At 51.5% G+C, this 27,128-nt stretch overlaps 1 protein-coding gene and 3 pseudogenes across 1 annotated transcript; 1 reads left to right on the top strand and 3 right to left on the bottom strand.

Moving 5' to 3' along the window:
• Window positions 1–540: 540 nt before the first annotated feature.
• Window positions 541–3,282, bottom strand: LOC102820748 (annotated as a pseudogene).
• Window positions 3,279–4,368, bottom strand: LOC102820371 (annotated as a pseudogene).
• Window positions 4,369–7,004: 2,636 nt separating this feature from the next.
• MAP1S (microtubule-associated protein 1S) lies at window positions 7,005–18,567 on the bottom strand. The gene is made up of 7 exons (XM_006876286.1): window positions 18,450–18,567; window positions 16,468–16,569; window positions 14,955–15,037; window positions 14,175–14,315; window positions 11,229–13,548; window positions 8,097–8,332; window positions 7,005–7,160 (listed from the first exon to the last, which is right to left on the bottom strand). The coding sequence occupies exons 1-7, from the start codon at window positions 18,565–18,567 to the stop codon at window positions 7,005–7,007; spliced, it is 3,156 nt and encodes a 1,051-aa protein (XP_006876348.1).
• A 3,425-nt stretch (window positions 18,568–21,992) lies between these two features.
• On the top strand, window positions 21,993–24,147 carry LOC102837439 (annotated as a pseudogene).
• Window positions 24,148–27,128: the final 2,981 nt, after the last annotated feature.

Here is a 27,128-nt window from a genome sequence, read left to right as displayed (position 1 = left end):
TCCTTCCCCCACATGGTCTCACCCAAAATGGCGGCTCCTGGCGCAGCCGAGCAGCCCAGACTAGAAAGCAATAGATTTCTTGCTTCTGCCACAGATTCCCCCAGCTGTGAGACTTCCAACCTTCTAAGTATTCCTTTATATGCGGTTCAGAGTTCTGGGACCAGCCACTGAACCTGCTTGGTCAGGTATTCTGTGTTGTTGTTGGCGGAGCTCTCTGCTATACGTCCACCCAATCTGCCATCTTGTTTGTTGTCCTATCATAACACATTGTGTTTCATTGCAATGATTACAATCCCCTCCATGCATCATCAATTAACAGTATTTGCTTCTATTCTGTTTGTTTGTTTCCTCTCTCCTAATTTATTTTGGAATGTGTTATAAACATTTGAAATGTCCATTTTAGTATCTTTCTGGCTTCACCAGTCTTGAATAACATGACAAATTCTCCTTCATAGAGGGTACAAGTGAAACAGAGCAGGAGGGGCATTCTGGATCCTTCTGTCTTCAGAAAGTGTGAACACGTCAAGATGCACCTGGTTTTCAGTAGAACTGACTCATGTTTCTTGGGAGTGAGTCCAAACCACTGCTCATCCATATTTCCTGAATGATTTGCTCTCTGCACTCAATCCTTTCTGCTAGCTCCACAACCTCTATGGAACTGTAGATGGGATACAAAGTCCTACAAAACCCTGACAGCTCCCTTGGAAAATCTGAGTCTGAGGAGCCCTCCTCCTCCTCTCCATCCTCACTGTCTTCCTCAGCATTGTCACTCCCTGGCACCAGATGCTCCGTCCCCAGCTGTATCTCCTGTAAATCCCTGGTGCAGGACACTCTGATAACCAGGGCATGCAATGTGAGGACCAGGCCAATGCAGAGACTAGATACAAACAGCAGGGTGGCTCTCTCAGGATGGGGTCTGATGTAAGCAAACGCAGCCAGAGAGTTGCTAACAATGATTTCATCTTTCCTCAGAATCTTTGATTCACTTGGGGCAAAGTTTATACCATATTAACTCTTTTTTCTTCAAAGAAGGTTCTAGATTTGCAACAGCTGGATCAATCACTGTGAGGATATTTTGGGGAACACATGCATAGGTAATGGTGAGGTATTTTTCACTCCTGGCAGACAGGGGCTTCCAAAATGGTGATTGTTGACAACGATTTTGCATCTCTGCTTCCCATAGCATCTCCTGGATAACACTTGCAAAGCGGAATAAGACAAGCAGTCGCAGGGAGATGCTCTGCATCTGCGGAACGGATGTCCTTCTCCTTGGTCTTCCTGTCATATGTTGCTCAATAGATGTTGAGAAATTGGATTAATGGCAGTACAGTTTCAGCACCTGGTCTTCACACACAGTTTTGTTTTTTAATTAGGTTGGCATTTTAAAGGAGACCAGGAGGTATTTATTGCTTCCTGGGCAAAGGTCAGGTCCCAAAACAGCGCTATTGACCAGGAGGTGGCAGGCTCACCGGTTCTAGCCTTCATTCACCACCTTCTGCAGCTGAACAAGGTAGGCTGTCTTTCCTCTGGGATACCGGTTGCTGGGAGCTACATGTTTGGTCATCTTGCCCATAAAATGCTGATTGAACACTTATCGTAGAATGCCAAGGACACTGGAGATTCAAATGGTCCCCATCGCAGGCATAGGTGGTGTGATTTTGTAGGACTTTAGTTAGGTAATGATCATGGGGTTTACTAGGGAAGTAACAGGTTACAATTCAGGATTAGGAACAACTCAGGATACAGTTCTTCAGTTGAGACAGCTTCATGGCTATTCCCATGGGCATGTCTTTCTCTCCTTGGTCTCTTGTCTTGGGTCAGCCCAACCTTTTCTTGCTCAGGCAAGTGTTACAAAGCTCTTTCAGTTCTATTGGTAAGTGCCCAGTGGCACCCCACTCCACCAGTAAGCCTTGTCTTGAAGGTGCTCAGTTCTCTAACTCACTGGGTTGGTGAGCTCAGAGGCACTCCTTTTCACCAAGCCTCCTACCCAAGGGTGGTCAACTCTATTGCTTTGTCATCTCCTGTTGGTGTCCCGGTTCTGCTGCTGTTGGTTCTCTGTTGTCCTTGCCATCTTGTGCTATCTACAGTGTTAGCGCTCTCAGTCATCTGAGTCTAGGAAGTTCTCAGAACAGGGGCCCGGGGTCACTGTGCGCTTTGTTCCTGGCTCTTCTTTCTTTGTGGTGCTGAGGTCCCCCATTTCCACCTCAGAGATGAGCCATAACTGACCAATCCTCTCCGTACACATTATTTGTATGATTCTACCCCAACAAGGGTACCATTCGTTTCTTTCTATTCGTATCCGATCCCCATGGTAGGCAACAAGCACCTTATTTGGAGTCCTGGTATGGCACTGTGGGTTAATGTGCCAGACTGCAAAGCCATTTGAACTGCAAGGTTGGCAGTTCAAGGTCACCAGCTGCTCCTCAGAAACCCTATACAGGGTCGCTATGGTAGGAACTGACTCAATGGCACTTCACAACAACCCATCATCTAAAAGGAGCTCTGGTAGCGTAGTGATTACAAATTGAGCTGCTAACCTCACGGTCAGCAGTTTCAAACTACCAGCCATTCTGTGGGAGAAAGATGAGGCTTTCTGCTCCCGTAAAGATTTACAGCCTCGAAAACCCTGGGCAGGGTTGCTATGAGTTGGAACCGAATCCACAGCACATAACAACAACAACCCATCATCTGGTGGCAGAACATGGTGAGAAAGGCCGCATAAAAGTAACCCATTGTTCCACAAGCTGGGTTACAAGCGCTCTAGGAACCCACCACTCCTTCATTGGTTTGGGGGCAGTTTGTTTTTTATGTACACAAAACCATGCAAGAATATATACTGGTTTAAGGAACCCAAGGGCACATTCTGTAAGCCTGCCTCCTGGCCGCCAGCACTCGGTCTTTCTTTTTCCATGAGTCTAGAGTCCTCAGCTGCTCTCTCTCTCCATGTCCTTATGTCTGCCTCCATCTCTGGTGTTGCTGCTTCTCTGGATAGGGTCCCACATGCCACTTGTGCTCTTCTCCCTTGATGGTCCGAGGGTCCTCTGTTCTTGGAATATAAAGTTAATTACTCCCCACATTTTGTTAAGTATCTTCTACCTTTACAGTTGAGACCATTGCAATTAGTCATAATAACAATTACTGTTGAATCAAAATAATCCTATCCCATCTCCTTTCACCAGACTCATTTAGTCAAGATGAAAACTATTCAGTGGGGATTCTACCTTCCCCCACACACTCTAAAATGGAACTTCCTCTAGAAAACTTGTAAGCCAGTTACTTCATACCTTTATAGCCCCTTTCCCCCAACCCCCCATTTTGGTATGGGCAATTTTTTATATGAAAAGCTCTTTGGCCCCTGGAACGCCAGACAGATCAGCCTTGCTACTATTAAAGAGGTCCTGCACATTCAGGCTGGCAAGGTGGGAGTTGAGGTTGTAGCTGTCTTCCAGCTTAAGTTTGAGCAAGCTGACATCGACCTCAATGACATCCAGATTCTCAGGCTTGGTTCACTCACTCAGATTTTCAGTCTTCCCCAGACCTGTGGAGTCAACTTCAATGTCATCTGGCAGTAGGATGAACTTGCTGAGGTCCTTGTCTTCAGTTCCTGGATATGGCCATATAGGTATTTCTTCTTCTGATACATCGTTTTCACTCTTTTGTGTCTTTCATTCAGTCTGAATATAGCATCAGTTGTGGCTTCTTTCATGAATTTCTCCTTCCAGTTTTCTTTGAAATAGATGGCATTCACCAGTAGTGGCTTATTCATGGAGTTCTGGTGTGATGCTCTGGGCTAATATGCTGGACTGCAGTTTTGGTTTGAACTGCAAGGTGGGTGGTTCAAGCTCACCCGCTGCTCCTCGGAAACCCTATACAGGGTTTGGAACCGACTCGACGGCACTTAACAACAACAGGATTGGTCATGCTGTCAACCACACCTGAAGCCAATGGTTCTGGAATTTTCCATCCTGTCCTATCTTTGACTAACTGGTTTATCTCCTTCTTCACCTTCTCAGACTCATGTTGGAATTCCACAATGACTAGAAATCCAAGCCAGGCCCATACATTTGAAGAGTTGATGATAAGAACTCAGGAAGGAAGCCATAGGTTTTCTCTCCACATAACAATTGCACGACTTTCAGAATGTAGGAAGTGCCACGTTTGTTGATATCAGCATTCAGACTCTGAAATCGCCAATGAAACTTATCGAAATGAAGCGTCTTTCAGAGATGTGCTGGAGTGTTACCTAGGGACCCAGAAACGACCATGGCCATCGCTGAAGGGAGAGAAGAAGAGATTTTCCGCAATATTGTTCTTGCTCACGTCATGGAACAGGTCCTGGGAGATGCTGGTGGCGATCAGCTGCTCCATGATCACTGGCTTGTGTGGCGGGATTCCATGGAATTTCCAGTAACTGATTTTTCAGAAGCATATTTCCAGGTCTTTTTTTCAAGGTGACTTTGGGTAGATTCAAACCTGCGACCTTTTGGTTATCAGTTGAGTACATTCACTATTTGCATTATTCAGGGATTCCAAGGCTACACTAATTAAAACAGCCAGATGACGAACGGCCAGCAAAGCTAGAGGTGGGCTGGAGAAAGAAGGAGTCTGAGATAGAGGTTGATGCACTGCAGCTTTTATTCAAGTGGCAGGGGGCATTTCAAATCAGCAAATGGTGTCTGATCAATTGATCTTTGTTAAGTGCCATTGAGTCAGTTCTGGACCATAGCGACCCTGTATAGGGTTTCTGAGGAGCGACTGGTGAGCTTGAACTGCCGACCTTGCAGTTCAAATGACTTTGTAGACCAGCGCATTAGCCCACAGCACCACAATGAGCCCAGCCCTTTTTCCCAAAATAAATCCTAGATGGATAAAAGGTTCAAAGCAAAAGATGAAATCACAAAAGAATATGAAAGAATTTTTTATGAACAGTGGGAAAAAACTCTGGAAAATAAAGCATTGGACTGCAAAGTTGGTTTGAACCACAAGGTCAGCAGTTCAAACTCACTAGTCACATACTGTGGGTGTGTTGTTGTTAACCTTCATTGAGCCGGTTCTGAGTCGTAGTGACCCTGTATAGGGTTTCCAAGGAGCAACCAGTAAGTTTGAACTGCCCCCTGTGGTTTGAAGTCCAGTGCTGATCCTACAGTGCCACACCAGGATTGGAGGTGGGATCATGCAAAATATAAGGTGCATGGAACCCTGAGGGATTGGTCAGTTTGCCATCCTGTGAGACATGAGACAGCAGTGGCCTTCTGGAGTGAGAAAGCTGTGTGCCTTCAGCCAGGACACTTGCTGGCAGAGGGGGATGTCTATGCACACTTGTTAGGGAGCTAGATTGACAACCCACAGAGGTCCTTCAGGCAGAGTTGTTGCTGAGTGCTGTCGAGTTGATTCTGACCCATTGTGACCCTGTATAGGGTTTCCAAGGAGCAGCTGGTGAGCTTGAACCACTGGCCCTAAAACAACTTTGTAACACTTGCCTAAGCAGGTCAGTGGCTAAGGGCCAGAGAGAGGTCTGCCTACAGGCACAGCTGATAGGCAGCAGCCTGAACTGTCTCCTGAGTTGTTTCTGATCCCAAATTGCACTGGCATGGCACAGCAACACAAGGTCGGAGGTTCAAACCCACACGCTGCTCAGAAACCCTACCCAAGGTTGCTGAGTCAGAACCAACTCGGCAGCAGTTAACACTTCCCTAACTGAACCCAGAAGTGGCACTGTAGGATAAGCACTGGACTGCTAGCCACAAGTCAACAGTTCAAACCCATCAGCTGCTCTCAGAGACCCTGAGTCAGAATCAACTCAACAGCACTTAACAATATCCCGAATAAGTCCCTCATTGTATGTCTGTGAGTTAGGTGTGACCACTGCAATGCATTTATTAAACCCAGTAGAGAGGTAGGGTGTCATGGGAGGGGCAGGTGGTGTTCGAACAGGTACAAAGGTTGGAGGGTAGAAGCATGTCTGACTGCTGCCTCATGGTAACTGACCTGAGGCTGATCTTGATCCTCCTCCCACCTTGTGAAGTCAAAGGGGATCAGATGCTGACACCCTCCTCCTCATTTTTACATATTTGGTGTTTTCTTTCATCAGGTCCCTAAAAACAGTACAAATGTTTTCTGCTTGGTGCTAACCTGAAGGTTGGCAGTTTGAACCCAACCAGTGGTACTGGGGAAGAAAAGCCGGGCCATCTGCTTCTGAGATCACAGCCAAGAAAAGCCTCTGGAGCAACTGTCAGTCTGAGTCTGTGACACCCGGGTCACCGAGAGTAAAGAATCAACTCGATGCAATTAACAAGAAATATAATCCAGATGGTGTCAGCTCCAGAGCTTCAACGTAATCACAGCAACAAAAACTCTTTTTCCAGAGGTGCCAGGCACAGGTCTGAAGTGAGGAGGTGACACATCTTTCTGGTGGTCCCACTAAGCCCACTACGAAAAGTCTCTGGGTTCAGGAGGGGTTGACCAGCTCCCTTTTAAAACCTTTCTATGTAGTTTGATATTTTTTCTTCCTCAAGCATGGAGTCTGCCTAAAGACAGAGAGTAACGTTTTGTTTTATGGCTTTGGACACAAGAGAGATAAGGGATCAAACTTCACCTCAGCCACCAGCTGACTTGTGTGACCTAGGTCAAGAGACTGGGAAGGTGACAGCCAGTCAGCCTCAGAGCTTCCTGGAGGCGCTCTCCCCTGCCCAGTGGATTATTGTTGTTGTTAAGCACTGACTCATAGCAATCCTGTATAGGGTTTCTGAGGAGCGGCTGGTAGGTTTGAACCACTGACCATGCAGTCCAGTGCTTTATCCTACTCCAACGGATATTAGCTCTGAAAGATACTGCCCTCACAGCCTCAATTTTCCCCTTCTGTGAAATGGACGTGGGCCCACATTGTGAAGGAACGGAGGCCATGGTGAAGTAAACACACGGTTTATTTGTGACAGGTGAGTTCTCAGGCAGTGGCAGAGCAGGGAATGTGGGAGTGTGGGGGCAGGGCTGAGGGAGGGCATGGACTAGAACTCCACCTTGCAGGCAGGGAAGGTCTCGTCCTGCATGGCCACTGTGCTGTTGCTGCCCAGCACTGTGAGGCCCATCGCCTGCTGGCTTGCATGTGTCTCCTGGTACCACTCATGCATGGTCGCCGACTCAAAAGTGGGGATCAGGGTCACCTGCAGGGGACACATGACAATGGTGAGGGGGACCACCTGCCCCCTGCCCAGAGGCCACATGACATCTGATGCCCTTCAGGTCTCTTCTCTGACCTTAGAGCTCATCATTTGGCCCCTTCTCACCCACAGTGGTCTTCTCCCTGTCCCCAGAGTCCCTAGCCTCCCCCAGAGCACCACACATGCCTATGCCCTGCTCCTGGAGTAAAAAAGGAGCAGCATCTGAGCAAGGTTCTGGAAACCCCATTCAACACTGTGTCCGGTCAGCGTACCTTGGTCCCAGCCTCGGTCTCCCTGTATCCCCTGAGGATGACCACAGCCCCCCAATCCTGTGGTGAACCCTCCACTTCCCTAGCCCTGCAGACACTCCACACCTCACTGTCCCCCAGCTCTCAATGTGGAGGCACCAGCCCCCTTCCATCCCAGGGTGGGATGAGAACCTATGTCTGCCCTTGGGGCCTGACCACTGAGCCCCTTTCCTGCCTGTGGGGTAGGTAAGGGCTCCAGAGACTACAGATAGCAGTTATTGTCACTGGTTGTTCCCAGGGGCACTGCTATGGGGAGATGGTCCTGGGCCTGTGACTGTCACCTGATGTGGAAATAGGGTTTTTCTTTGGTTATCAACAAGGACTCTCACTGGAGTAGGGGTCCTAACCCTAACCTGTCCCAAGTGGTATCTAGATGCACACACAGGAGCTTAGAGGTCATGAGCACCCCGCTGTAAGCCCAGAATCCCTCAGAGAGCCCAGAAACTAAAGGACTCTGGAGGACCCTTCCCAGAACCTTCAGAAAGAGCACAGCCTGGCGAACCTCGGTCTGGAAATTCCGAGCCAGAACCAGGAGAGTAAATGTCTCTTCTCTAAGACACTCCATTTTGCCCACCCCAGGAGACTAAGAGGGGTCCCCGGATCCCATGCTGGGGGAGGCCGCGCCCCTCACCTGCAGCTCACGGCCCCACTGCTGCTTGCCGGCCAGCAGCGCGTCCAGCAGGGCCCGCATGCCTTCCTCCTTGCCCTGATCCTGGCCACTGATGACATAGCACAGGGCACGCACCCGCCGGAAGAACTCGGCGTCCACCAGCCGGGCACTGCTCCCACTGGGCAGGTAGGCCAGATCTAGGTAGATGGGATTGCCAGGTGAGGGTGCCAACCCACCAGTACGGCTGCCAGCTGTGCCTGCAAGGAAAGAGACAGGGGAGAGGACCTGGCTGAGAAAAGGGGCAGGACGAGGATGGAGGGATGGGGACAAGACAGGCTCCCAGGCAGACTTCTTCCAGAGTAGTCCTTCCCTTTTGCCCTTCCTGGAAACCACCTTAGTGCCCTCATCTCACCTCACTCGGCAAACACCCTCAGCTGCCCCTTTGTGCCCGGACCCTGGGCTGCGCTATGATATATCCCCAAGGGCAGAGGGTGACACCATCAAGGAGGACTGCCTGAAGGAGGACGTCTGCGAGATGGAGCCCCAGATGCTGCAGGCCGGGAACACTGCCGCTTCCAGTCAATCACCCACTCGGTTGAGAGGCACTTATCAAATGTGACTGTGCATCATGGCCCGGGCTCAGTGACCTCAGATCACCCCCAGATCCAGCAGTGGGAGGGACCTAGGCTTGGGTGGGCTGCATGTTGACAGGTGGTTGCCCCCTGAGTCTGCCAAAGCCACCGGCAGCTGGGCCAGGCCCTCAGCTCAGTGTCTCTTTGAGGTAAACAACCGCCAGGTCCCACCAAGGCGAGAGAATCAATCATCACTGGTTGGCATGACGCAGCTGGCTTTAGGACACAAGCCGCCCAGCTCAGTTGTGGACATAGGGGCAGATGTGGGCATTTAGAGAACAAATGAACCCCCCAGCCCTGCTGTCTCTCAACCTGGGGAAGTGACAAGGGCTGAAGGGAGCCACAGGACGTCATCATGAGGCAGGCAGAGCAGCTGTCTGCTGGCAGCAGCAGCTGACTGGCGAGGAGTGGGGAAGAGGCAGGAGTCGCAGGACCAGAGGACAATGTGGACCAACAGCCAGGAAACAGTGGCCTATGGCCAAACCCACCCTGACCTCTTTGTGATCCAAGGTGGTGGGAACAAGTCAGCCCAAGCAGCCAGGACCATGAACTGGATACCTCTTCACTATGCCTGGGAGGCTGCCCTCTCCACAAATTGTACTGGAAACCCCCAACCCCCAAGGCCCTGGGAGCCCAAGGCTGCCTCCTCAGAAGCTGCCTGAGAACACGAGGCGGCAGCTCAGGTGGAGACCAGGCCACTCGGTCCTGTTTTCAGGGTCACCCTCTGGGCACCAGGAGGAGGACCTGGCCAGAGCTAATGTTTAGTAATTGCAGATCATGTTACTGTTACTACTGCCGTTGCTGTTACTGCTCTGGCTAGCTCTCCGTGTGGAGCTGAGACAGGGTGGGCAAGCGGGCACTGTGGGTGCAACACTCAGGAGGCTCTGAGGCTTGGCCGGAAAACGCCGTGTAACATATCTAAAGATTTTCTGTGCTAGCTGCATGGGGAAGTGATGTTATCTAGGGGATAGTGGGGAGCAGAAAGGACTCCCTGGGTGGTGCACAGAGTTAACAAGCTCAGCTGCTAACCGAATGGATGGAGGCTCATGTCCAGTCAGAGACACCTTAGAAGAAAGGCCTGCTGACCTACTTCCAAAAATATTAGCCACCAAAAACCGAATGGAACACAGTTCTAGACATGTCGGGTCACCACGAGTAGGAGTCAACTGGGCATCAATGGTTTCTGGTGAGAAGGGAGATTAATTACACAGCGGGCCTGAGACTGCTGCCTTGAGAAGGCAGCTGGGCCGGGTGGTCCATGTCCTGCAGCTGGGGAAGTGGATCCTAGGAAGGTTCCCACCATTCCATGAGCCGGTAAGACTGAATCCCTGGGCTTAGAGTGCGTGCACGAGTGCGGCTTATACTTGAATATCTATCTGTTCCTTCTAAGGGTCTAGGATTCTGGGAAGGACCAGGCAGAGTTGAGCAGTCCCTAGGAACCATCATCCTTGGTAGACAACAATTCATGAGTTATCCCAGGGACCACAGAAGAAAGGTCTAGTGATCTGCTTCCATGAAGATGACAGCCAAGAAAACGGAAGGAGCACAGGGCCCACAGTTCTACTGGCACACACAGGGTCCATGCAAGGCACAAGCAATGTGACGGCAGCACGTTTGGGTGGCACTTTGGGAAGAGGACACCAGAAGTTTGGGACTGCTTCCCCCAGATTCCACCCCATGTGCAGCTGTCCTGTTCTAATTGCAATGTGTCCTCTCCCAGTGAAAAAGCAGCAGATGCTCAGTCCTCCCAGCAAACGACCAGACCTGAGGGAAGGGTCGGGGACCCCAGCACAAACCACCTAAGATAGACACAGTGGACCTTCCTTATTCATAATACCATAAATGCAAGTCTACTCACCCGCTTGCTAAAACTGACTTGTAACCTCAAAACCAATATGTTTGTGGCTGCTCATAGACATGCACGTTCCCAGCTGCAGTCCAGCAAGGCTGGTCTGTACTTGCAAATCCAGCATTCCTGGTGACTTTCTAGAACACTCTCACTAGCTGCCATCAATTGGCCCCAACTCTTGGTGACGGGCAGCGACCCCAAGCACAAGAAAACGAAAACCTGCTTGGTCCTGTGCCAACTCCACAATCACCTGATTTTTGGAAGGAGATGGACAGGTCTTTCTTCCTAGTTCATCTTAGTTTGGAAGCTCTGCAGAATAAGCCTCCACAGAAAGACGAGGGGGTGGCTACAGGTAAATATGCTGGCTGGAACCGAACCTGGGTCCTACCCACAAAAGGCAAGGATTCCACTATTGAACAGCACTGCCTCAACTTCTGGAAGACACGACTGTGAATAACAAGAACCAACTATATGTTGTGAAAATTTGTTTTTCTAGCTTACTTCCTAACAGCGTTCATTAGAGACATGCTGCACATTACACTTGGACACAGGGAGGGCAGGTAGGCACTTAAATGCTGAGGTCAGCGCTGCCACTTTAGTGGGGAATGAGGTCAGGAGGACATGACTCGCACCCCCTCCCACTACAGACATCTAGCCCCCTTTAGTGCTCACCTGGTGGGCCTCGAGCAGCAGTGGCTGTCTTCGGCACGGAGGCCTTTCTGGTCAGGGGCATCCGGGCTGTCTTGTCACTGGGTTCACTCCGAGTGCTGAGTGACCGGCTGGCCCTATCCCCACTGGCCAGACCCTTCGTTTTGGCAGTGCCAACCGCTGCAGCTTTGGGGCCTGTAGTCCCAGGGCCAGTGCGGGACAGGGGCTTCCGAGCACGGCCAAGGCTCTCCAGCCGCCGTGCTTGCTCGGGGTCCACCATGCAGACACCGGGAGGGGCAGGCAGTGGGTGGGGGTCCTTGAGTGGGGCAGACAGTGGGTCACGGCGGCGAGGAGGTACGCCTAGGCTCTCAGTGTCTTCATCATCTGAGTCCGCAGGGCCAGCACTGGCAGGCAGGGGCTCTGAGTCAGACAAAGTGGGCAGGGACTCACTGAGGGAGGTAGGTGGTGTCTCCTCAGGCCCTGGGCCATCGGGGCCCCGCTCCTGGGACCGGGCACTGCTGTCATTGGAGCAGCCACCAGGGGAGGGTGCAGTAGCAGGAGGAATGACCTTGCGGTGCTCAAACTCGCAGGGCGACACCAAACACAGGTCCACGTCATGTGGGGAGGCTGAGCGCCGGGCCCGGGGACCTCGCAGGGGGAGGCTCAGCCCAGGCTCACCAGTGGCAGGGGGCGGTGGCAGCGCCTGCTCGAAGGACACAGACAGGGACTCATCCACCTCAGTGGAGTGTGGGGAGCCCACCTCTGCAGGCAGTGAGGGCGTGGTTACGGTGGGCGAGGCATCGGGCACCGCTTCTCCGGACCGCAGTGGGCTCAGTGACAGCCGCCCACCACTCTCAGCGGGCACTCCACGTCTGGGGCCGGCAGGAGAGGGTGTGCGCAGTTGCGGCGTGCTGGCTGTGGACAGCAGCTCCAATGTCTGCTCTTCCGAGCTGCAGCCCTCATCGCCAGCGGCCAGCTCTAGGCTGCGCTCCAGGCTGGGTGTAGCTGCCAGTGGGGGCCCCGGGGACATGCACGCTACCACTGGGGGGCTGGCCTCACCACAGCGGAAGCTCGAGGGACTGCGGGACCCGTTCTCCACAGCTGGACATGGTATCTCAGGTGCTTTCCGGGCCTTGGCTGACCCTGGGACCATGGTCTTCTTGACATCAGAGGTGGCAGAGACTCCACGGCGCACCTCTCGGGGCTGGGTTCTCAGGGTGCTAGGTCTGGGGTCCTTCTTGGCCTCTCGAAGGGGTGGCTTGGCATCCTTCTCAGCACGTGGGGTCTCTTTGCGGGCTGTCCCAGGGCGCTCCCGGCCCCGCACACTGTCCCGGGAGCCCACGCTCTCTCTGCTCTCAGCACGCTTCGGCCCCTCCAGGTCCTGAGGTGTCACGATGGGCTCTCGCAGGAAGCCCAAGTGCTGCAGACGGGCCAGGCCCTCGAGCAGGCGTGCGGGAGGGGTGCAGCCTGGGAAGAGCACCCGCACCACCTTCTCCGTGGGACCAGCAGGCTGCCACACCAGTAAGATGCAGGCCGAGGCCAGCGTGCAGTCGGCACTGCGCCCGGCAGCCTCAGAGGCGGGGTGCAGCACATACATGTCCAGTCGGCCCACACCCATCTTCTGGAAAAGCACAGTGGGCTCAGTGGGCAGTGGCCCTCGGCTCAGAGGAAGCGGTGGGATGCCCAGGCGAGCCAGCAGGCCCAGTGCCAGCCGCACTTCATCCACGCTGCGCACCAGCTGTGCCTCATGGACCACGGAGTTCCCAGCCACACCTGTGTTCAGGAACACGACACCCAGCTCAGGTGAGATGAGGTTGCGCAGCCCCTCATCGCCTCCACCACTGGCCGCCGCTGCCTCGCGCTCAGCCAGCTTTCGCCGCAGCAGGCTGTTGAGGCCCGGCAGGCTGTCCACGCCAGCATGGGTCACCAGCACTGCATCCACACGGTCCAGATGCCGCACCAGCTTCCAGAAGCTCGATTTGGGACTTGAGCCACCATTGACCAGAATGGTGAAGCCATTGACAGCAAAGAAGGCAGCGTCGCCCAGGCCACCAGGAAAGACGTAGCAGCAGGGCCGGGCAATCTTGAGGAAACCCACGGCAGCTGGCGGCTCCAGTAGCTCGAAGGGTGAGGGCAGCTCCAGCGACTCAGCCACATACTCCAGGAACTCACGAAGGCCCTCGGAGGCCGGCAGCTGTGCTGGTGGGTTCAGCCGCAGCTTGAGCGCACCTAGCAGGCCTGGCAGGTTGGGTGCCAGCTGAGCCCAGTTGCCAAAGGTTGGGCAGGTGATGGTGAGTGTGGGCAGGGTGGATGGTGGGGGTGCCGAGGCCAGGAGCTCCGCGATCTGAGGGGATACCTGGAGTCAGGGGACCACCAGCTGGCTCCCTACCTGCTCCCCACTCCTTGGAACCCAATTCAGTCCCCCACCCCAATTTCACCTTCCCCTCTTGCCTTTCTCCCCATTCTTCCTCAGATGCCTTCCTGGTCCAGGGCCACAGCTCCCTTCACGGTGCCCTTCCAGATACTCACCCACCCAGACATCCCCATCCTTACAGCCCCCACAGTGACTGGTCTACCACAGTCCCATTTTCCTCCAACTAGACTGAGCAGCCTGTCTGGCTCCTCACTGTTGTTGTCAAGTGCCGTTGAGTCGATTCTGACCCCTAGCAACCCTGTATATGATTTCCAAGGAGCAGCTGGTGAGCTTGAACCGCCGACCTTGCAGTTCAAACGACTTTGCAGTCTGACGCATTAACCCACAGCGCCACACCAGGACTCCTCACTGTTAGGCTTCTGGAAAGTTGACCAAACTATAACCCGGTTCCTTTGAGTAGATAAAGGGACTGACACCTGACAACCAGGGGTGCCCCCAATCCCTGTCCCACCCAGACAGGAGGAATCAGGATTCAGAGCTAGGAGTGGTTGGGGAGGATGGCAATGGAGGCAGGAAGTGGGGAGGGGGCATCTTACCTCCCTGTCCGCTAGAACTTGGAGGAAGTGGCGGGACGAGAAGCCCCCCGTCTGCAGCAGCAGCTCCCCGGTCTCCTCCAGGCAGGGTCCAGCTAGTACCACCAGCTTGTGAGGGGCAGGATCCAGCAGAAAATTCCGGAGCTGGGGGGCGGAGAAGAGTTAGGGGTCCTACTTCCTGTGTAGGGAACTCTCCAGCCCCAAATCAACATATAATCCCCTTTCCTGTCCCCACCACACAGCACAGCCAGGTCACAGCTTGACCAGGAGCTGGGATGGCAGCCTCCCGCTGGGCCCTGCCTCCCTGGAAACACATACTCATCCTACCAAGCCCAGCTCTAATGGCTCTCCTGGGCTCCCTCAACCCACCAGACACCATGGGGCTGGAGTGACTGGGTCTGACTCGTCTCACCCACACTGAGAGCTCCTCAGGGAACACAGGGAGCATACTGACCAAAGGAGTCTGCAAGAGGTTCTCTATTGGTGTCCTGAGGCTCTGTTCGGCTCCTCTCTCGGACGGATAATGAATGGGAAGAGGGATCCTGACTTCCTCAAGCCAGGAGCATTAACTAGTCAGCAGTTCAGGCGCTGGCTGGGACCCCTGGAAGGCAGCTGTGCCCCTTCAGACCTCCACACCTGCTGGGTCTGTGCTGGAAGTGCTCCCCAACTCCTTCGCCACCACCCCACCCATCGTCATCCTGGGGGTGGGGTGGGGTGCTGTCACTGGGAGTCGTCAAGAAGTGGGTTTTAGGCAGTGGGTCCCAGCAACCTACGCCCCTGTACCTCATCACACAGCGACTTGTCCGACGGGTTGAGAAGGACGAGTGTGTCCAGGGCGTCCCCACGGTGGTGCAGGCTCCGCTGGCCTGTGAGTGCCGGGGCGTGAGCCAGGGCTGATGCCACCGCCCCACGTGAACCCCACCAATCCAGGTCAGGATAAGGAGGGATGGAGGTGTCCCTGAGCTATCCTGCCCCCTCTCACACATGCTGCTCCATGACTGCTTTCTGCTATCACCCCCACCACCATCACTCCATTTACAGACTAGGATGTCGAGCCCAGGGGGCCCGCAAAGAAGGAACCCAACCCTCACCCCACCTTACAGATTGGGATGCCAAGCCTGGAGAGGACTCGCAAGGAAGGGACCCCTACCACCATCACCCCATCTTACAGACAGGGACACGGAGCCCAGAGAGGCCTGTGAGAAAGGGACCTCTTACCACCCTCACCCCATCTTACCGACAGGGACACTGAGCCTGGGGAGGGCCCACAAGGAAGTGCCTGTGAAGGTGAGCTAGGCACAGAGGCCAGGGGTGCAGTAGGGTGGGGTGGACCACATGGACAGCAGGGCCAATTCTGAGACTCGAACCCCGGCTAGTTCCCCGAGAACAGGGGCCCAATCACTGTGCACCAAACCCTGGGGCTCCGGAGGCCAAGCTCCATAGAAGCTGGCCTCTGACTACTGACCTAAGCACTGGACTGCCAGGTCACTTTGAACTGCCAGGTGAGTGGTTCAAACTCACCAGCCGCTCCTCAGAATCCCTGTGCGGGGCTGCTGAGTCGGAACCCATTCTATAGCACTAACAATAACAACCAAGCACACGCGTCCTGGTGTGACACTATAGGATAAGCTGTTGTTGTGAAGTGCTGTCGAGTTGGTTCCGACCCATAGCGACCCTGTATAGGGTTCCCGAAGAGTAGCTGGTGAGCTTGAACTACTGACAAATCATAAGGTCGCTACGAGTAGAAACTGACTTGATGGCACTTAATCACTACCATCACGAAGCACAAATCCCCCCTTTTCAGAGGTGGGGGAAACCGAGTCACAGAAAGTCACATATGGCCAAAAAGCTCATACAGAGCAAAATGGGATTTCCAGGCTCCTCACCCCAGACACACGGGGTCAGGAAGCCACCAGGACCTGCTGGGACAATGAGGCAGCAGGCACTTCCTTCCCCTTCTGCGGCGCCCGGGGGTGACTCAATAGCTGGTCTCTAGGACAGGGGGCTGGGGTGACTCATGGTATGCCCTGCTCACCCCAGCTTATCCCCAGATCCTCAGGGACGACACTCCTCCCCTCTTTCATCTCACTGCTTCCTGGTTCCTCTACTATGCACAAGGCGGGGTGGAAGGCCCACATGGGTGTTCCCCCACTTAGCAGCTTCTCACTTCCCTGGAGGGCTCCTGGCTCGGCCCCACATCCGGGTTTCCCGATCTGGAAAATGAGGGAAACCTCCTGCCTGGAGGTTGCTGAGAATAGGTGAGTGTACACTCGGGCACAAGGGCTGGGTGGTTCACCTTTCACGATGCTGGAGAAGGTGGCTGAGTGTCGAGACACGAAGACTTTGAGCTGTTCATCAAGGTTGCAGATACTGGGGTACACATCCCAGGACCGGATGCCTAGAGGGCAGCAGGAGGAAGGTTTGTGGGCTAGCTCAGTAACTAGCACCCAGGTTGTGGCCTTGGAGTCAGTGTGCGCTCCTGGCAAGCCCTTGGGTCAGGGCAGAACTGCATTCCATAGGGCTTTCAGGGCTGTGGTTACCAGAAATAGACCACTAGGCCTTTCTTCCAAGGGGCCTCTAACCAAACTAAATTTAAACACTGACGTCAACGCGATTTCAACTCACTGCGACTCTGCAGAGGATTTTCAAGGCTATAAATCTTTATGGGAGCAGACAATTTCATCTTTCTGGTGGGTGTTAACCACTGACCTTGCCGCAGGTTCAAACCACCAACCTCTCAGTACCTATGCACTTCACCGTTCGCAGAAAGCAACTGGATGGTGCATATGGTTAAGCACTGGACTACTAGCCAAAAGACGGCCATTCAAACTCACTACGATGCACCTCAGAAGAAAGGCCTGCTTCTGAAAGGTCACAACCCTGAAAACCTCATGAAACCCTACCCCTTGAACTGCCCTCACGACCTGTTGGGAGGCTGGGTCTCAGGACTGGGGTGCACCTCAGCAATTCACAGACAACACTCGAAACCCCCCATCCTACTACCAATGTCTTCTTTTACCTCTCCATCCTCCCTCCCCTGGGGTCCGACTCCTCCAGTGCAGGGCTCTTCCCAGCTCTGGGCCTTAGCACCAGCTGTCCCCACTGCCCTCCCTCTGCCCTTCTGGGCTCATCTTTCAACGGCTTTCCTCCTGAGAAGCCCCTGCCTCGCTGTTCTTAAAGCCTTTTTTTGTCCTTCTCCACACTCCTAACAAGTTGCACTGCTGGTTTTTGCCTCAGTTCTGAATTATACTGTGAGCTAGGGTAAGGTACAAGGACCAAGGTGTGCCCTGCCACCCCACTTTATAGGCAGTTAGATGAGGAGGTTTCCAAGGGACAGGGGAGAAAGGCCCTCTGGAATCAGTATGTGATGCTCCCAGTCCCACTGTGCCAGGAGAATGCAGGTGAACCTTACAGGTACACCTATGACTCACCTCCCCAGGGTAGGACAACTGCCCACGCCCCAATTAGCACTGAGTGGAGCAACGGAAAGTGAGCCCTAGAGGCCCAGGCTGGGCTCCCATCCCAGTCTCCCCAAGGTGCCCTTCCTGCCCCCTGCCTCAAGGATGTCCCCCCCAAATCCAGGTAAGGACATCCTAGGCTCCCTAGGTTTTTTCCCATCTCCCCAAACCTCCCCACCCACAGCGTGTCCCACACTGCCTTGCCCTGCCCTGCCCTGCCCCGCCCCTGCTGTCAGTCTTAGGAGGGCGGGGCAGCTCCGATCCCCAGAGGGTCCTTGGTCGGAGATCTAGGGCAGGGATCTTTGGCCCAGAGAACCGGGCTTAGCGTGTGTGCATGCAGGGACCCTAAGATGGGGTAACGTGAGGTCGCAGACTCCGTTTATAACGGATTCCGGGGTCCCAGGAAGGGCGAGTCCCGGGTAGTGGCTGCCACGCGAGAGGTTTTAGGGTATCCCGGAACCCAGGGCTCATCGGGGCCGCCACAATCCGGGATGTGACCCATGGGTTCAGGGCGGCCCCGCCCCTCCGTTCCCTTCCTTCACTGGGGGCCTTGCAGGCGGGAAAGAAGGCCGTTGCCCACATTGCCCAATCGTTTGGCTTGCGCAGCCAGGCCATGTCCCCGCCCGTGTCCCCTTCCCAGGCCGTGCCGAGGCCCCGCTTCCTCCGCGGTGCCCAGCCTCCCGCCTTGGCCAAATAGGAAAGGCACCAGCGCCCCAAAATCACCGCGCCCGCCCAAAGACCCCCAGCAGCCCCAGGGACACATTCTCCCCGGCCCCGCCCGCGTTCGCCCCCGAGATCCCCAGGTCCCCCGGCGTCCGACCTCGCTCCAGCTCCTCCAACACGAAGGCCAGCAGGCCCGGGCGCCCGCACTCGCCGCCCACCACGAGCAGCAGCGCGCACGGAGCCTCGGCCGTCCCCAAGTCCGCCGCCGCCGCCATCTTCGCATAGCCCGCTGCCCGGAGCACCGCCTGCCTCGCCTGCGGCGCCGCGCTGACGTCACCCGTGGCGAATCCGGGCGCGGCGCGCCAGGCGCTGGCCCCGCCCCTAAGGGGGGAGGGCCAGAAGGGCTGAAGACCCCTCCCGGAAGCCCCCCTTCACTGCTTTCATACCCTCAGGTCTTTTGAGTTCATGATAATCTGGGGATGGAAGTGTCAAGGAAATTGGTTGACTCCTGGGTCTTTTCAGTTGGAGATCCTCAATTGACCATTCGTTCATTCATTCATTCAACAAACATTGACCTCGCGCCTACCACGGACCAGACAATGTCCCTGGATTCAGGTAACTCAACATCATGACTCAATGCTCTGGGCCAAAAATCCCTGCCCTAGATCTCCGACCAAGGACCCCCTGGGGATGGGAGCTGCCCCGCCCTCCTAAGACTGATAGTTCCCTGAATGAGGGTTTGGCCAGAAAAAGTAAACTCACCTTAGCAGGGCTTTGAGGGATTCATAGGAGTTTGCCGGGTGTGGGCAGTGAGGCATACTAGGCAGAAGTTACAATCATGTCTCCTCCTTTGGCTGCACCACGAAGTATTAGAGATAGGAAAGTACTTGTGCATTTGGGGCACATTCAGAGCATTCTGCAGCAGATATTATTCTGTACCTACTGTGTGTCAGGCATTTTATTCCGTTGTTGTTGTTAAGTGCTGTTGAGTAGGTTCTGACCCATAGCCACCCTGTATAGGGTTTCCAAGGAGCATCTGGTGAGCTTGAACTGCTTACCTTGACGTTCAAACTGACATTGCAGTCTAGCGCATTAGCCTGAAGCGCCACACCAGGAAATTTGTACACAAATCTATGAAATAGATCCTGTTATTCTGACCATTTTCAAGGAGAGGAAACAGGCTTGGAGGGATAAAGTCATCAAGTCTGTAAGTGATAGAGCCAAGATTTGAATTCAGGTTGTCTGAATCCAGACGCAGTCTTTAGTAAGGTACTGATGCACATAAGAATCCTTCCCTTCCCCAAACAGTTTCATCCAACCCTTTTACCCATGTCAAAGACTCAGAAAATCATCTCATACCAAACTTTTGGACAGCCATTCATTCCCAGGAAGGGTTGAGCTGTCTCTCTTGTGAATGAGCTCCCTATCTCCGAAGGTATCCAGAGAAAATCAAGGCAGAGATAGGATATGTCTAGGAAGAGCGATCAGCCTCCAGCTGCTTTGCTTATCTGGCTTGTTCAGCCCTACTTCCTCCCTGGCCAGTAGTTAAAAGCCTCTGGCCACATGGGCCCACCCAACATTTTCGTAGTCCACTTCCTCTCTCTCTCTCTGGACCTACATCCTTCCAGTATCCCTGTCCCTCCTCTTTGGCTCCCTCCCCTGTTTCCAGGCAGCTCTGTTATGGCTCTGAGCAATAAAAAGACTCTGAGTGGAAGCTAGTTGGGGGCCAGACCACCAGATTGAGCCTTCTCTAGGGTTCTAGTTTTGTGCAGGACAAAGATGACCACTCAGGAAGGGTACAATGAGGGCATATAGAATAAGGGTCAAAAGCCCATTCATCCAGAATACCAGGCAAAGCAGGTTCAGAGGATGGTCTCAGAACCCTGAACTACATATAAAGGAATATTTAGAAAGATCAAAGGCTTACTGCTGGTTGGATTTGTAGCAGAAGCAAAAAAGGTGGTGCTTTCTGATCTGCGGCTGCTGGCAGGTACTAGAGTGGCCATCTTGAGCAGGACTGAGCAAGTAAAGGATCAAGAGAGCACCATCATCACAGGGGCCTGGCCGATCCTCAGAGATAAAGGTGTGAACTTTTTTTTTTTTTTGCTTCATTTATCTCTCTCTGTCTGTACACCAACACTTCGGTGACTAGAGGGAGTTGTTCCTGAGCGAGTGGACACCCCCTCATCCCCTAAGGGTTCTACTACTACGCACGACCATAGATCTGCTCAACAAAGATCACTGGGCTGAGAATTGAAGAAGAGGGAGGAATCAACAGGAACTGCTTAAAACAAGAGGGTCTTCAGAAACGGCTCTGGCCAGCCTTGGGCTGTTTCTCACTAGGAGAAATACCTGAGTGGACTTCAGGAAAGGTGAGAGAGACAGCCAAAAAAAGGACAGAGGCCAAAAATGAAATCTTGAGTTATGTCATTAGGAGCAACTGGTAGCATCTTGACATTTCTCAGATGGGCTTGAAGATAAGAAGCCGAAAAAAGGATGTTAAAGTCTTACTCATATTTTGCTATAGGTTTTTTTTTTTGTGTGTGTGGCAATTATAGACTTTAGTGTTCAATCTGGTTTTTTATTCGTTTGCTTTTGGTCCCCCTTTTACCTTGGCAGGAGGCTCTTTTTCTCCCTATGTTTCCCAAGGAGAGACAGCAATTATGGTTACATAGTCAAGCTACAATCTCACCCTATAAAATCCCACCATCTGGGCAAGAGCCAATACCAGCTGCTATACACCAGATAGAGAGTCAACACTTGCTAAAATTACTCTGAGTTGATACTAAGAAAAGTGAAAAAGGAAGCCTATTTCCTGATCATATCTACCAGGAGGCAATAAAAAAAGCTTAATAATACACCAACATACATTCATCTAATTATTGAAAATACACCTAATTATTGAATATGCCCAAAAGGCAAAAAAAGATCTCAGCTCATGTCCAGAAACAAGATAGAGTAGCTGAAACAAATGATCTGGAGGTAGTTCTAGATTTCCCATTGGAAGGAGGGCAGGCTTTGGAACTGCCTGATGAAGAATTCAGGAGAATGATATTGAGGTACATTCAAATGCTTTACAGAGGGGTTGAGAAAAATAAGGAAGAAGTCAGAAAAGTGCTACAGGAACAATCAAATAAGATAGAAATAGCACTGAGAACAATTCAAAACCTGCAAAAAGAGGTCCAAATGATTAATAATAAAATATCAGAAATGGAAAATACACTGAAAGAATAAAGGAGTAGAATTTAAGAGATGGAAGCCAGAAGCAGCGAGCTTGAAGAAAAATATCACAATACTGCTAAGATAGAAAAGTAATCAGAAAAAAGAATGAAAAACTCTGAAGAAAGTCTAAAATTCATGTGGGACAACATGAAGAGGAATAATCTACAGGTGACTGGAGTTCCAGAACAGGAAGAATCACAGAAAACCAAAGAGGAGATAGTCGAACACCTGCTGGAAGAAATTTCCCTAACATCTTGAAAGACTAGAAGATAAGCATTCAATAAGCTAACAAACGCCAGGAAGGATAGACCTCAAAAGAAAATCACCACGACATATCATAATCAAACTATCCAAAATTAAAGACAGGGAGAGAATTCTGAAAGCAGTTAGGGAAAACAGAAGTGTTACTTACAAAGATTAAGCTCTGATCTCTCAGCAGAAACCATACAGGCAAGAAAGCAATGGGGAGGCCCCCGAGTTGGTGCACATGTTGGAGAGGAACTTGTCCCATCTCGAGGCCATCCATGGGGTCGTGGGCCACGCCCACTTTTCCCCCCTCAAGGCCAATTCTCCCCCTGTGATTGTCAACACAGACAACCTAGAAGTCCCTGGATATGAGTTGCAGGTAAACGGGACCGAGGGGGAGATGGAATACAAGATCACATTGGAAAGGGGTAACTCAGGTCTGGAATTCAGCATCACAGGTGGCACTGACAACCCCCACATCGGTGATGACCCATTCATTTTTATTTCCAAGATCATTCCTGGAGGGACTGTAGCCCAGGATGGCTGCCTTAGGGTCAATGACAGCATCCTGTTTGTAAAGGAAGTAGATGTGTGGGAGGTGACCCATTCAGCACCAGTGGTGACCCTCAAAGAGGCAGGTTCCATCATTCGCCTTTATGTCATGCGCTTGAAGCCCCTGGCTGAGAAGATCATGGAGATCAAGCTCATCAAGGGGCCTAACGGTCTTGGTTTCAGCATTGCAGGAGGTGTAGGGAACCAGCACATCCCCGGAGATAATAGCATCTATTTAACGAAGATCATCGAAGGGGGCACTGCCCACAAGGATGGGGGGTTGTAGATTGGGGACACGATCCTGGTGGTTAACAGTGTGGAGCTGGAGGATGTCATGCATGAGGATCCGTGGCAGCCCTGAAAAATACATATGATGTTGTCTACCTAAAAGTGGCCAAGCCCAGCAATGCCAACCTGAGTGACAGCTATGCTCCCCCAGACATCACAACCTCGTATTCCCAGCACCTAGACAATGAGATCAGTCACAGCAGCTACCTGGGCACCGACTACCCCACAGCCATGACCCCCACTTCCCCTCGGCGCTACTCCCCAGTGGTCAAGGACCTGCTAGGGGAGGAAGACATTCCCTGAGAAACAAGGCAGATTGTGATCCACTGGGGTTCCAAGGGCCTGGGATTCAACATTGTGGGTGGCGAGGACAGCAAAGGCATCTTCATCTCCTTTATCCTGGCTCGGGGCCCTGCTGACCTCAGTGAGGAGCTGCGGAAGGGGAACCAGATCCTCTCGGTGAATGGTGTTGACCTCTGCAATGCCAGCCATGAGCAGGCTGCCATTGCCTTGAAGAACGCAGGGCAGACAGTCACCAGCATTGCTCAGTATAAGCCAGAAGAGTACAGCCACTTCGAAGCCAAGATCCACAACCTTCGGGAACAGCTTATGAATAACAGTCTAGGCTCAGGGACAGCCTCCCTGCGGAGCAACCCCAAAAGGGGTTTCAATATCAGGACCCTGTTCGATTAGGACAAGACCAAGGACTGCGGCTTCCTGAGCCAAGCCCTGAGCTTCCACTTTGGGGATGTGCTGCATGTGATTGATGCTAGTGACGAGGAGTGGTGGCAGGCGCGACGTGTCCACTCTGACAGTGAGACAGACGACATTGACTTTGTTCCCAGCAAACGGCGGGTTGAGCGACGGGAGTGGCCCTGGTTAAAGGCCAAGGACTGGGGCTCCAGCTCTGGAGCCCAGGGTCGAGAAGACTCGGTTCTGAGCTATGAGACGGTGACGCTGATCAAAGTGCACTATGTGTGCCCCATCATCATCCTTGGGCCCACCAAGGACCATGCAAATGACAACCTTCTCTCCAAGTTCCCTGACAAGTTTGGACCTTGTGTTCCCCATTCCACACGGCCCAAGCAGGAGTATGAGATAGATGGCTGGGACTACCACTTTGTGTCATCCCGGGAGAAAATGGAGAAGGATATTCAAGTTCATAAGTTCATCGAGGCTTGCCAGTACAACCGCCACCTGTATGGGACCAGCGTCCAGTCTGTTTGAGGTGGCAGAGCAGGGGAAGCACTGCATCCTTGATGTCTCAGCCAATGCTATGCTGCGGCTGCAGGTGGACCACCTGCACCCTATCACCATCTTCATCCGCCCACGCTTCCTGGAGAATATACTAGAGATTAACAAGAGGATCACAGAGGAGCAAGCCCGCAAAGCCTTCAACAGAGCCACCAAGCTGGAGCAGGAATTCAGAGTGCTTCTCAGCCATCGTGGAGGGTGACAGCTTTGAGGAGATTTACCACAAGGTGAAACGTGTCATCGAGGCCCTCTCAGGCCCCTACAACTGGGTTCCAGCCCGAGAGAGACTCTGATCCTGCTTGAGTTGGCCTGGACTCACCTGCCTCTGCCACCCAGGAACCTGCTCTGGACTGATTTGCCCAAGCCCTTCATGCCCCCAGCCTCCCTCCCACCATTCTTATTTATTTCCTTTCTAACTGGATCCAGCCCATTGGAGGGGGAAAACTCCTCTGCATGTATCCCTGCACCCCAGAATGGGTTTCTAAACCCCAAGAACCTGGGATCTGGGGGGAGCCGGGCTCCTGGTCCAGAGTCGGTGCTCCTTAGGACACCCCTAACTACCCGCCCCCAGTGCACACACAGACCCTCTGGGGGCCACCTGCCCTCCCCCATCTTCTCCCACACACATTCCAGAAGTCAGGGGCCCCCCAATGAGTACCCACTGCAGGGACAAAGACTGGACTGCAGGCCTCATCTCTCTCCTGAGGCGCAGGGTCTGGGATCCCCCTGCCCCATCATAACTCCCCATGTCCCTTGAGTTCTCATTTATTTTTTCTGTTTTTTTCCTCAAAGGTGGTTTTTGGGGGGATACGTGGGGGAATTTCGCTGTAGGCCCCCTGCCTTCCACATACCCCCACCTTTTTTCTTTGCCGGTTTACATGAATGGAAGGTCTAACTGTGGCTTTTATTTTTTTCCTGGGATTTTTTTTCTTTTTTGTGTGTGGGGGTGGAAAGGGAGGGATGGGTCTAGGGAATGGGGATGGGGGGCAGGGATCCGGGAACCAAAAGACAATGGAAATGCTGCCGTCTTCTGTAATTTATTTATTTTTTTCTTTTGAGAGAGTGAAAGGAAGAGACCGATACTTGAAAAAAAAAAAAAAAAAGAAAGCAATGGGGAGATATATACTGAACCCTGAAAGAAAAAAACCTGCCAACCAAGAATCCTCTACCCAGCAAAACTGGCAATCAAAACATTCCAGAATAAACAGAAGCTAACGGACTTTGTCAAAGCCAAACCAGTACTTCAAAACATCCTAAAGGGAGTTCTTTGGACTGAGAACCAACAAGAACAGACAACAACCAGAGATTGGCACACATGGCAGCACCACCCAGAACTCAATTGACAGATAAGAGTCCAGAACAGAACAAAACTACAAGAACGAATTCAGAGGATCTGGAAAGTCAGTCTATGATCAAAGCAATTACAGTGTGAAAGAAGGGGAACAGAGATCCAGGTGATGAAGAAATCAGGTAGATTTCAGAAAAAGATAGACTGCTTTAAATGGAGGGAAAAGTTAATAGAATATAAATAACCTCTAAGAAAAGGAATACTTCACAGCATATCGAGAAAATGAAAATCCAAGAACTTGGAAACATTAAAACTGTTAAGAAACTGACAAGAAAGAACACAAAAAAACATGAACTCAGCATGAAAGCAGAACAAAGGAACCAGCAGCATCCCTACACAATTAACATCAGCAATTAATTCATACCTAAAGCCATTTGACTCGCTGGCACCTAACAACAACAACAACAAAAGCCATTTGAACGGCAAGGTTGGAGATTCAAGCTTACCAAATGCTCCTCAGAAACCCTATATAGGGTCTCTATGGGTAGGAATCCACACGGCACTTAACATCAACAACAATTGATAATTACATTGAAATTCAATGGGATTAAATGCACCAGTCAAGAGACAAAGAGTGCCAGAATAGATAAGAAAACAAGGTCCTTCAATATGCTGCCTTCAAGAGACACACCTTACACACAAAGACAAAAACAGATTAAAAGTTAAAGGATGGGGAAAAAATATATACCAAGCTAATTGCAATGAAAAATGAGCAGGAGTGGCAATACTAATCTCTGATAAAACAAACTTTAAGGCAAAAACTAGCATAAGAGATAAAGAAGGACATTATCTCACGATTAAAGGGTCAACTGAAAAAGAAAACATAACCATAAAAAATATCTACACTCCCAATGAAAGAAGCCCAAAATATGTAAAGCCTAATATAATTGAAGAAAGAAATAGACAAATCTACAATCTGGCCCAGCTTGTATTCCACTTTCAAAAAGGATAGAACAGCCAGAAAGAAATTTAACAAAGTCACAGAGAAACTAAACAATGCAATCAACCAACTTGACCTCATAGATACATACAAAGCATTCAACTTAACAACAGCACAATACACATTCTTTTCCAGTGCACATGGAGCATTCTCCAGAATAGACCATGTGTTAGGCCACAAAACAAGCCTCCATAAATTTACAAACATCAGAATACTACACAGCATCTTCTCAGATTACAATGCTACAAAATTAGAAATCAGTAATAGGAAGACCAAGGAAATAAAGTCAAATACATGGCAACTGAATAACATCCTGCTGAAAAGCTACTGGGTAGGAGAACAAATAAAAGGTGAATTCACAAAATTCCTAGAAACAAATAAGAATGAAAACTCAGCATATCAAAAAATTTGGGACACAGCAAAAGCAGTGCTGAGAGGACAATTTGTTGCTATAAATGCACACATCCAAAAAGAAGAAAGAACCAAAATCAACACATTAACACAGCATCTCCAACAATTAGAAACAGACCAGCAAAGTAAACCTACAGTCACCAGAAGAAAAGAAATTAAAAAATAAAATAAACGAGATAGAAAACAGAAAAACTATAGAAAGAATCAACAAGACAAGAAGCTGGTTCTTCGAAAGGATTAATAAAATTGACAAACCATTGGCAAACCTAACAAAAGAAAAAACGGAGAAGACACAAATAACACTCATAAGAAACCACATGGGTGGTGTCACAACAGAACCACTGGAAATAAAAAGGATAATAACAGAATACTGTGAAGAGTTGTACTCCAACAAATTTGAAAATCTAGAGGAGATGGATACATTTTTAGAAAAACACAACCTACTTATACAGAGTGAAGTAGAAAACTTAAACAGACCCATACACTCAGAAAGTGATTGTGGAAAAAAAAATGCCTCCTCAAAGTAGGGTTGACCATAATGACATGAATACAGTTAAGCTCGGGGGAGAAAAGCA

The sequence above is a fragment of the Chrysochloris asiatica genome, unplaced genomic scaffold (assembly GCF_000296735.1).
Source record: "Chrysochloris asiatica unplaced genomic scaffold, ChrAsi1.0 scaffold00374, whole genome shotgun sequence".
NCBI lineage: Eukaryota > Metazoa > Chordata > Mammalia > Afrosoricida > Chrysochloridae > Chrysochloris > Chrysochloris asiatica.
Note: the sequence above shows the minus strand (reverse complement) of the source record. Positions and strands in the feature narration are given on the sequence as shown.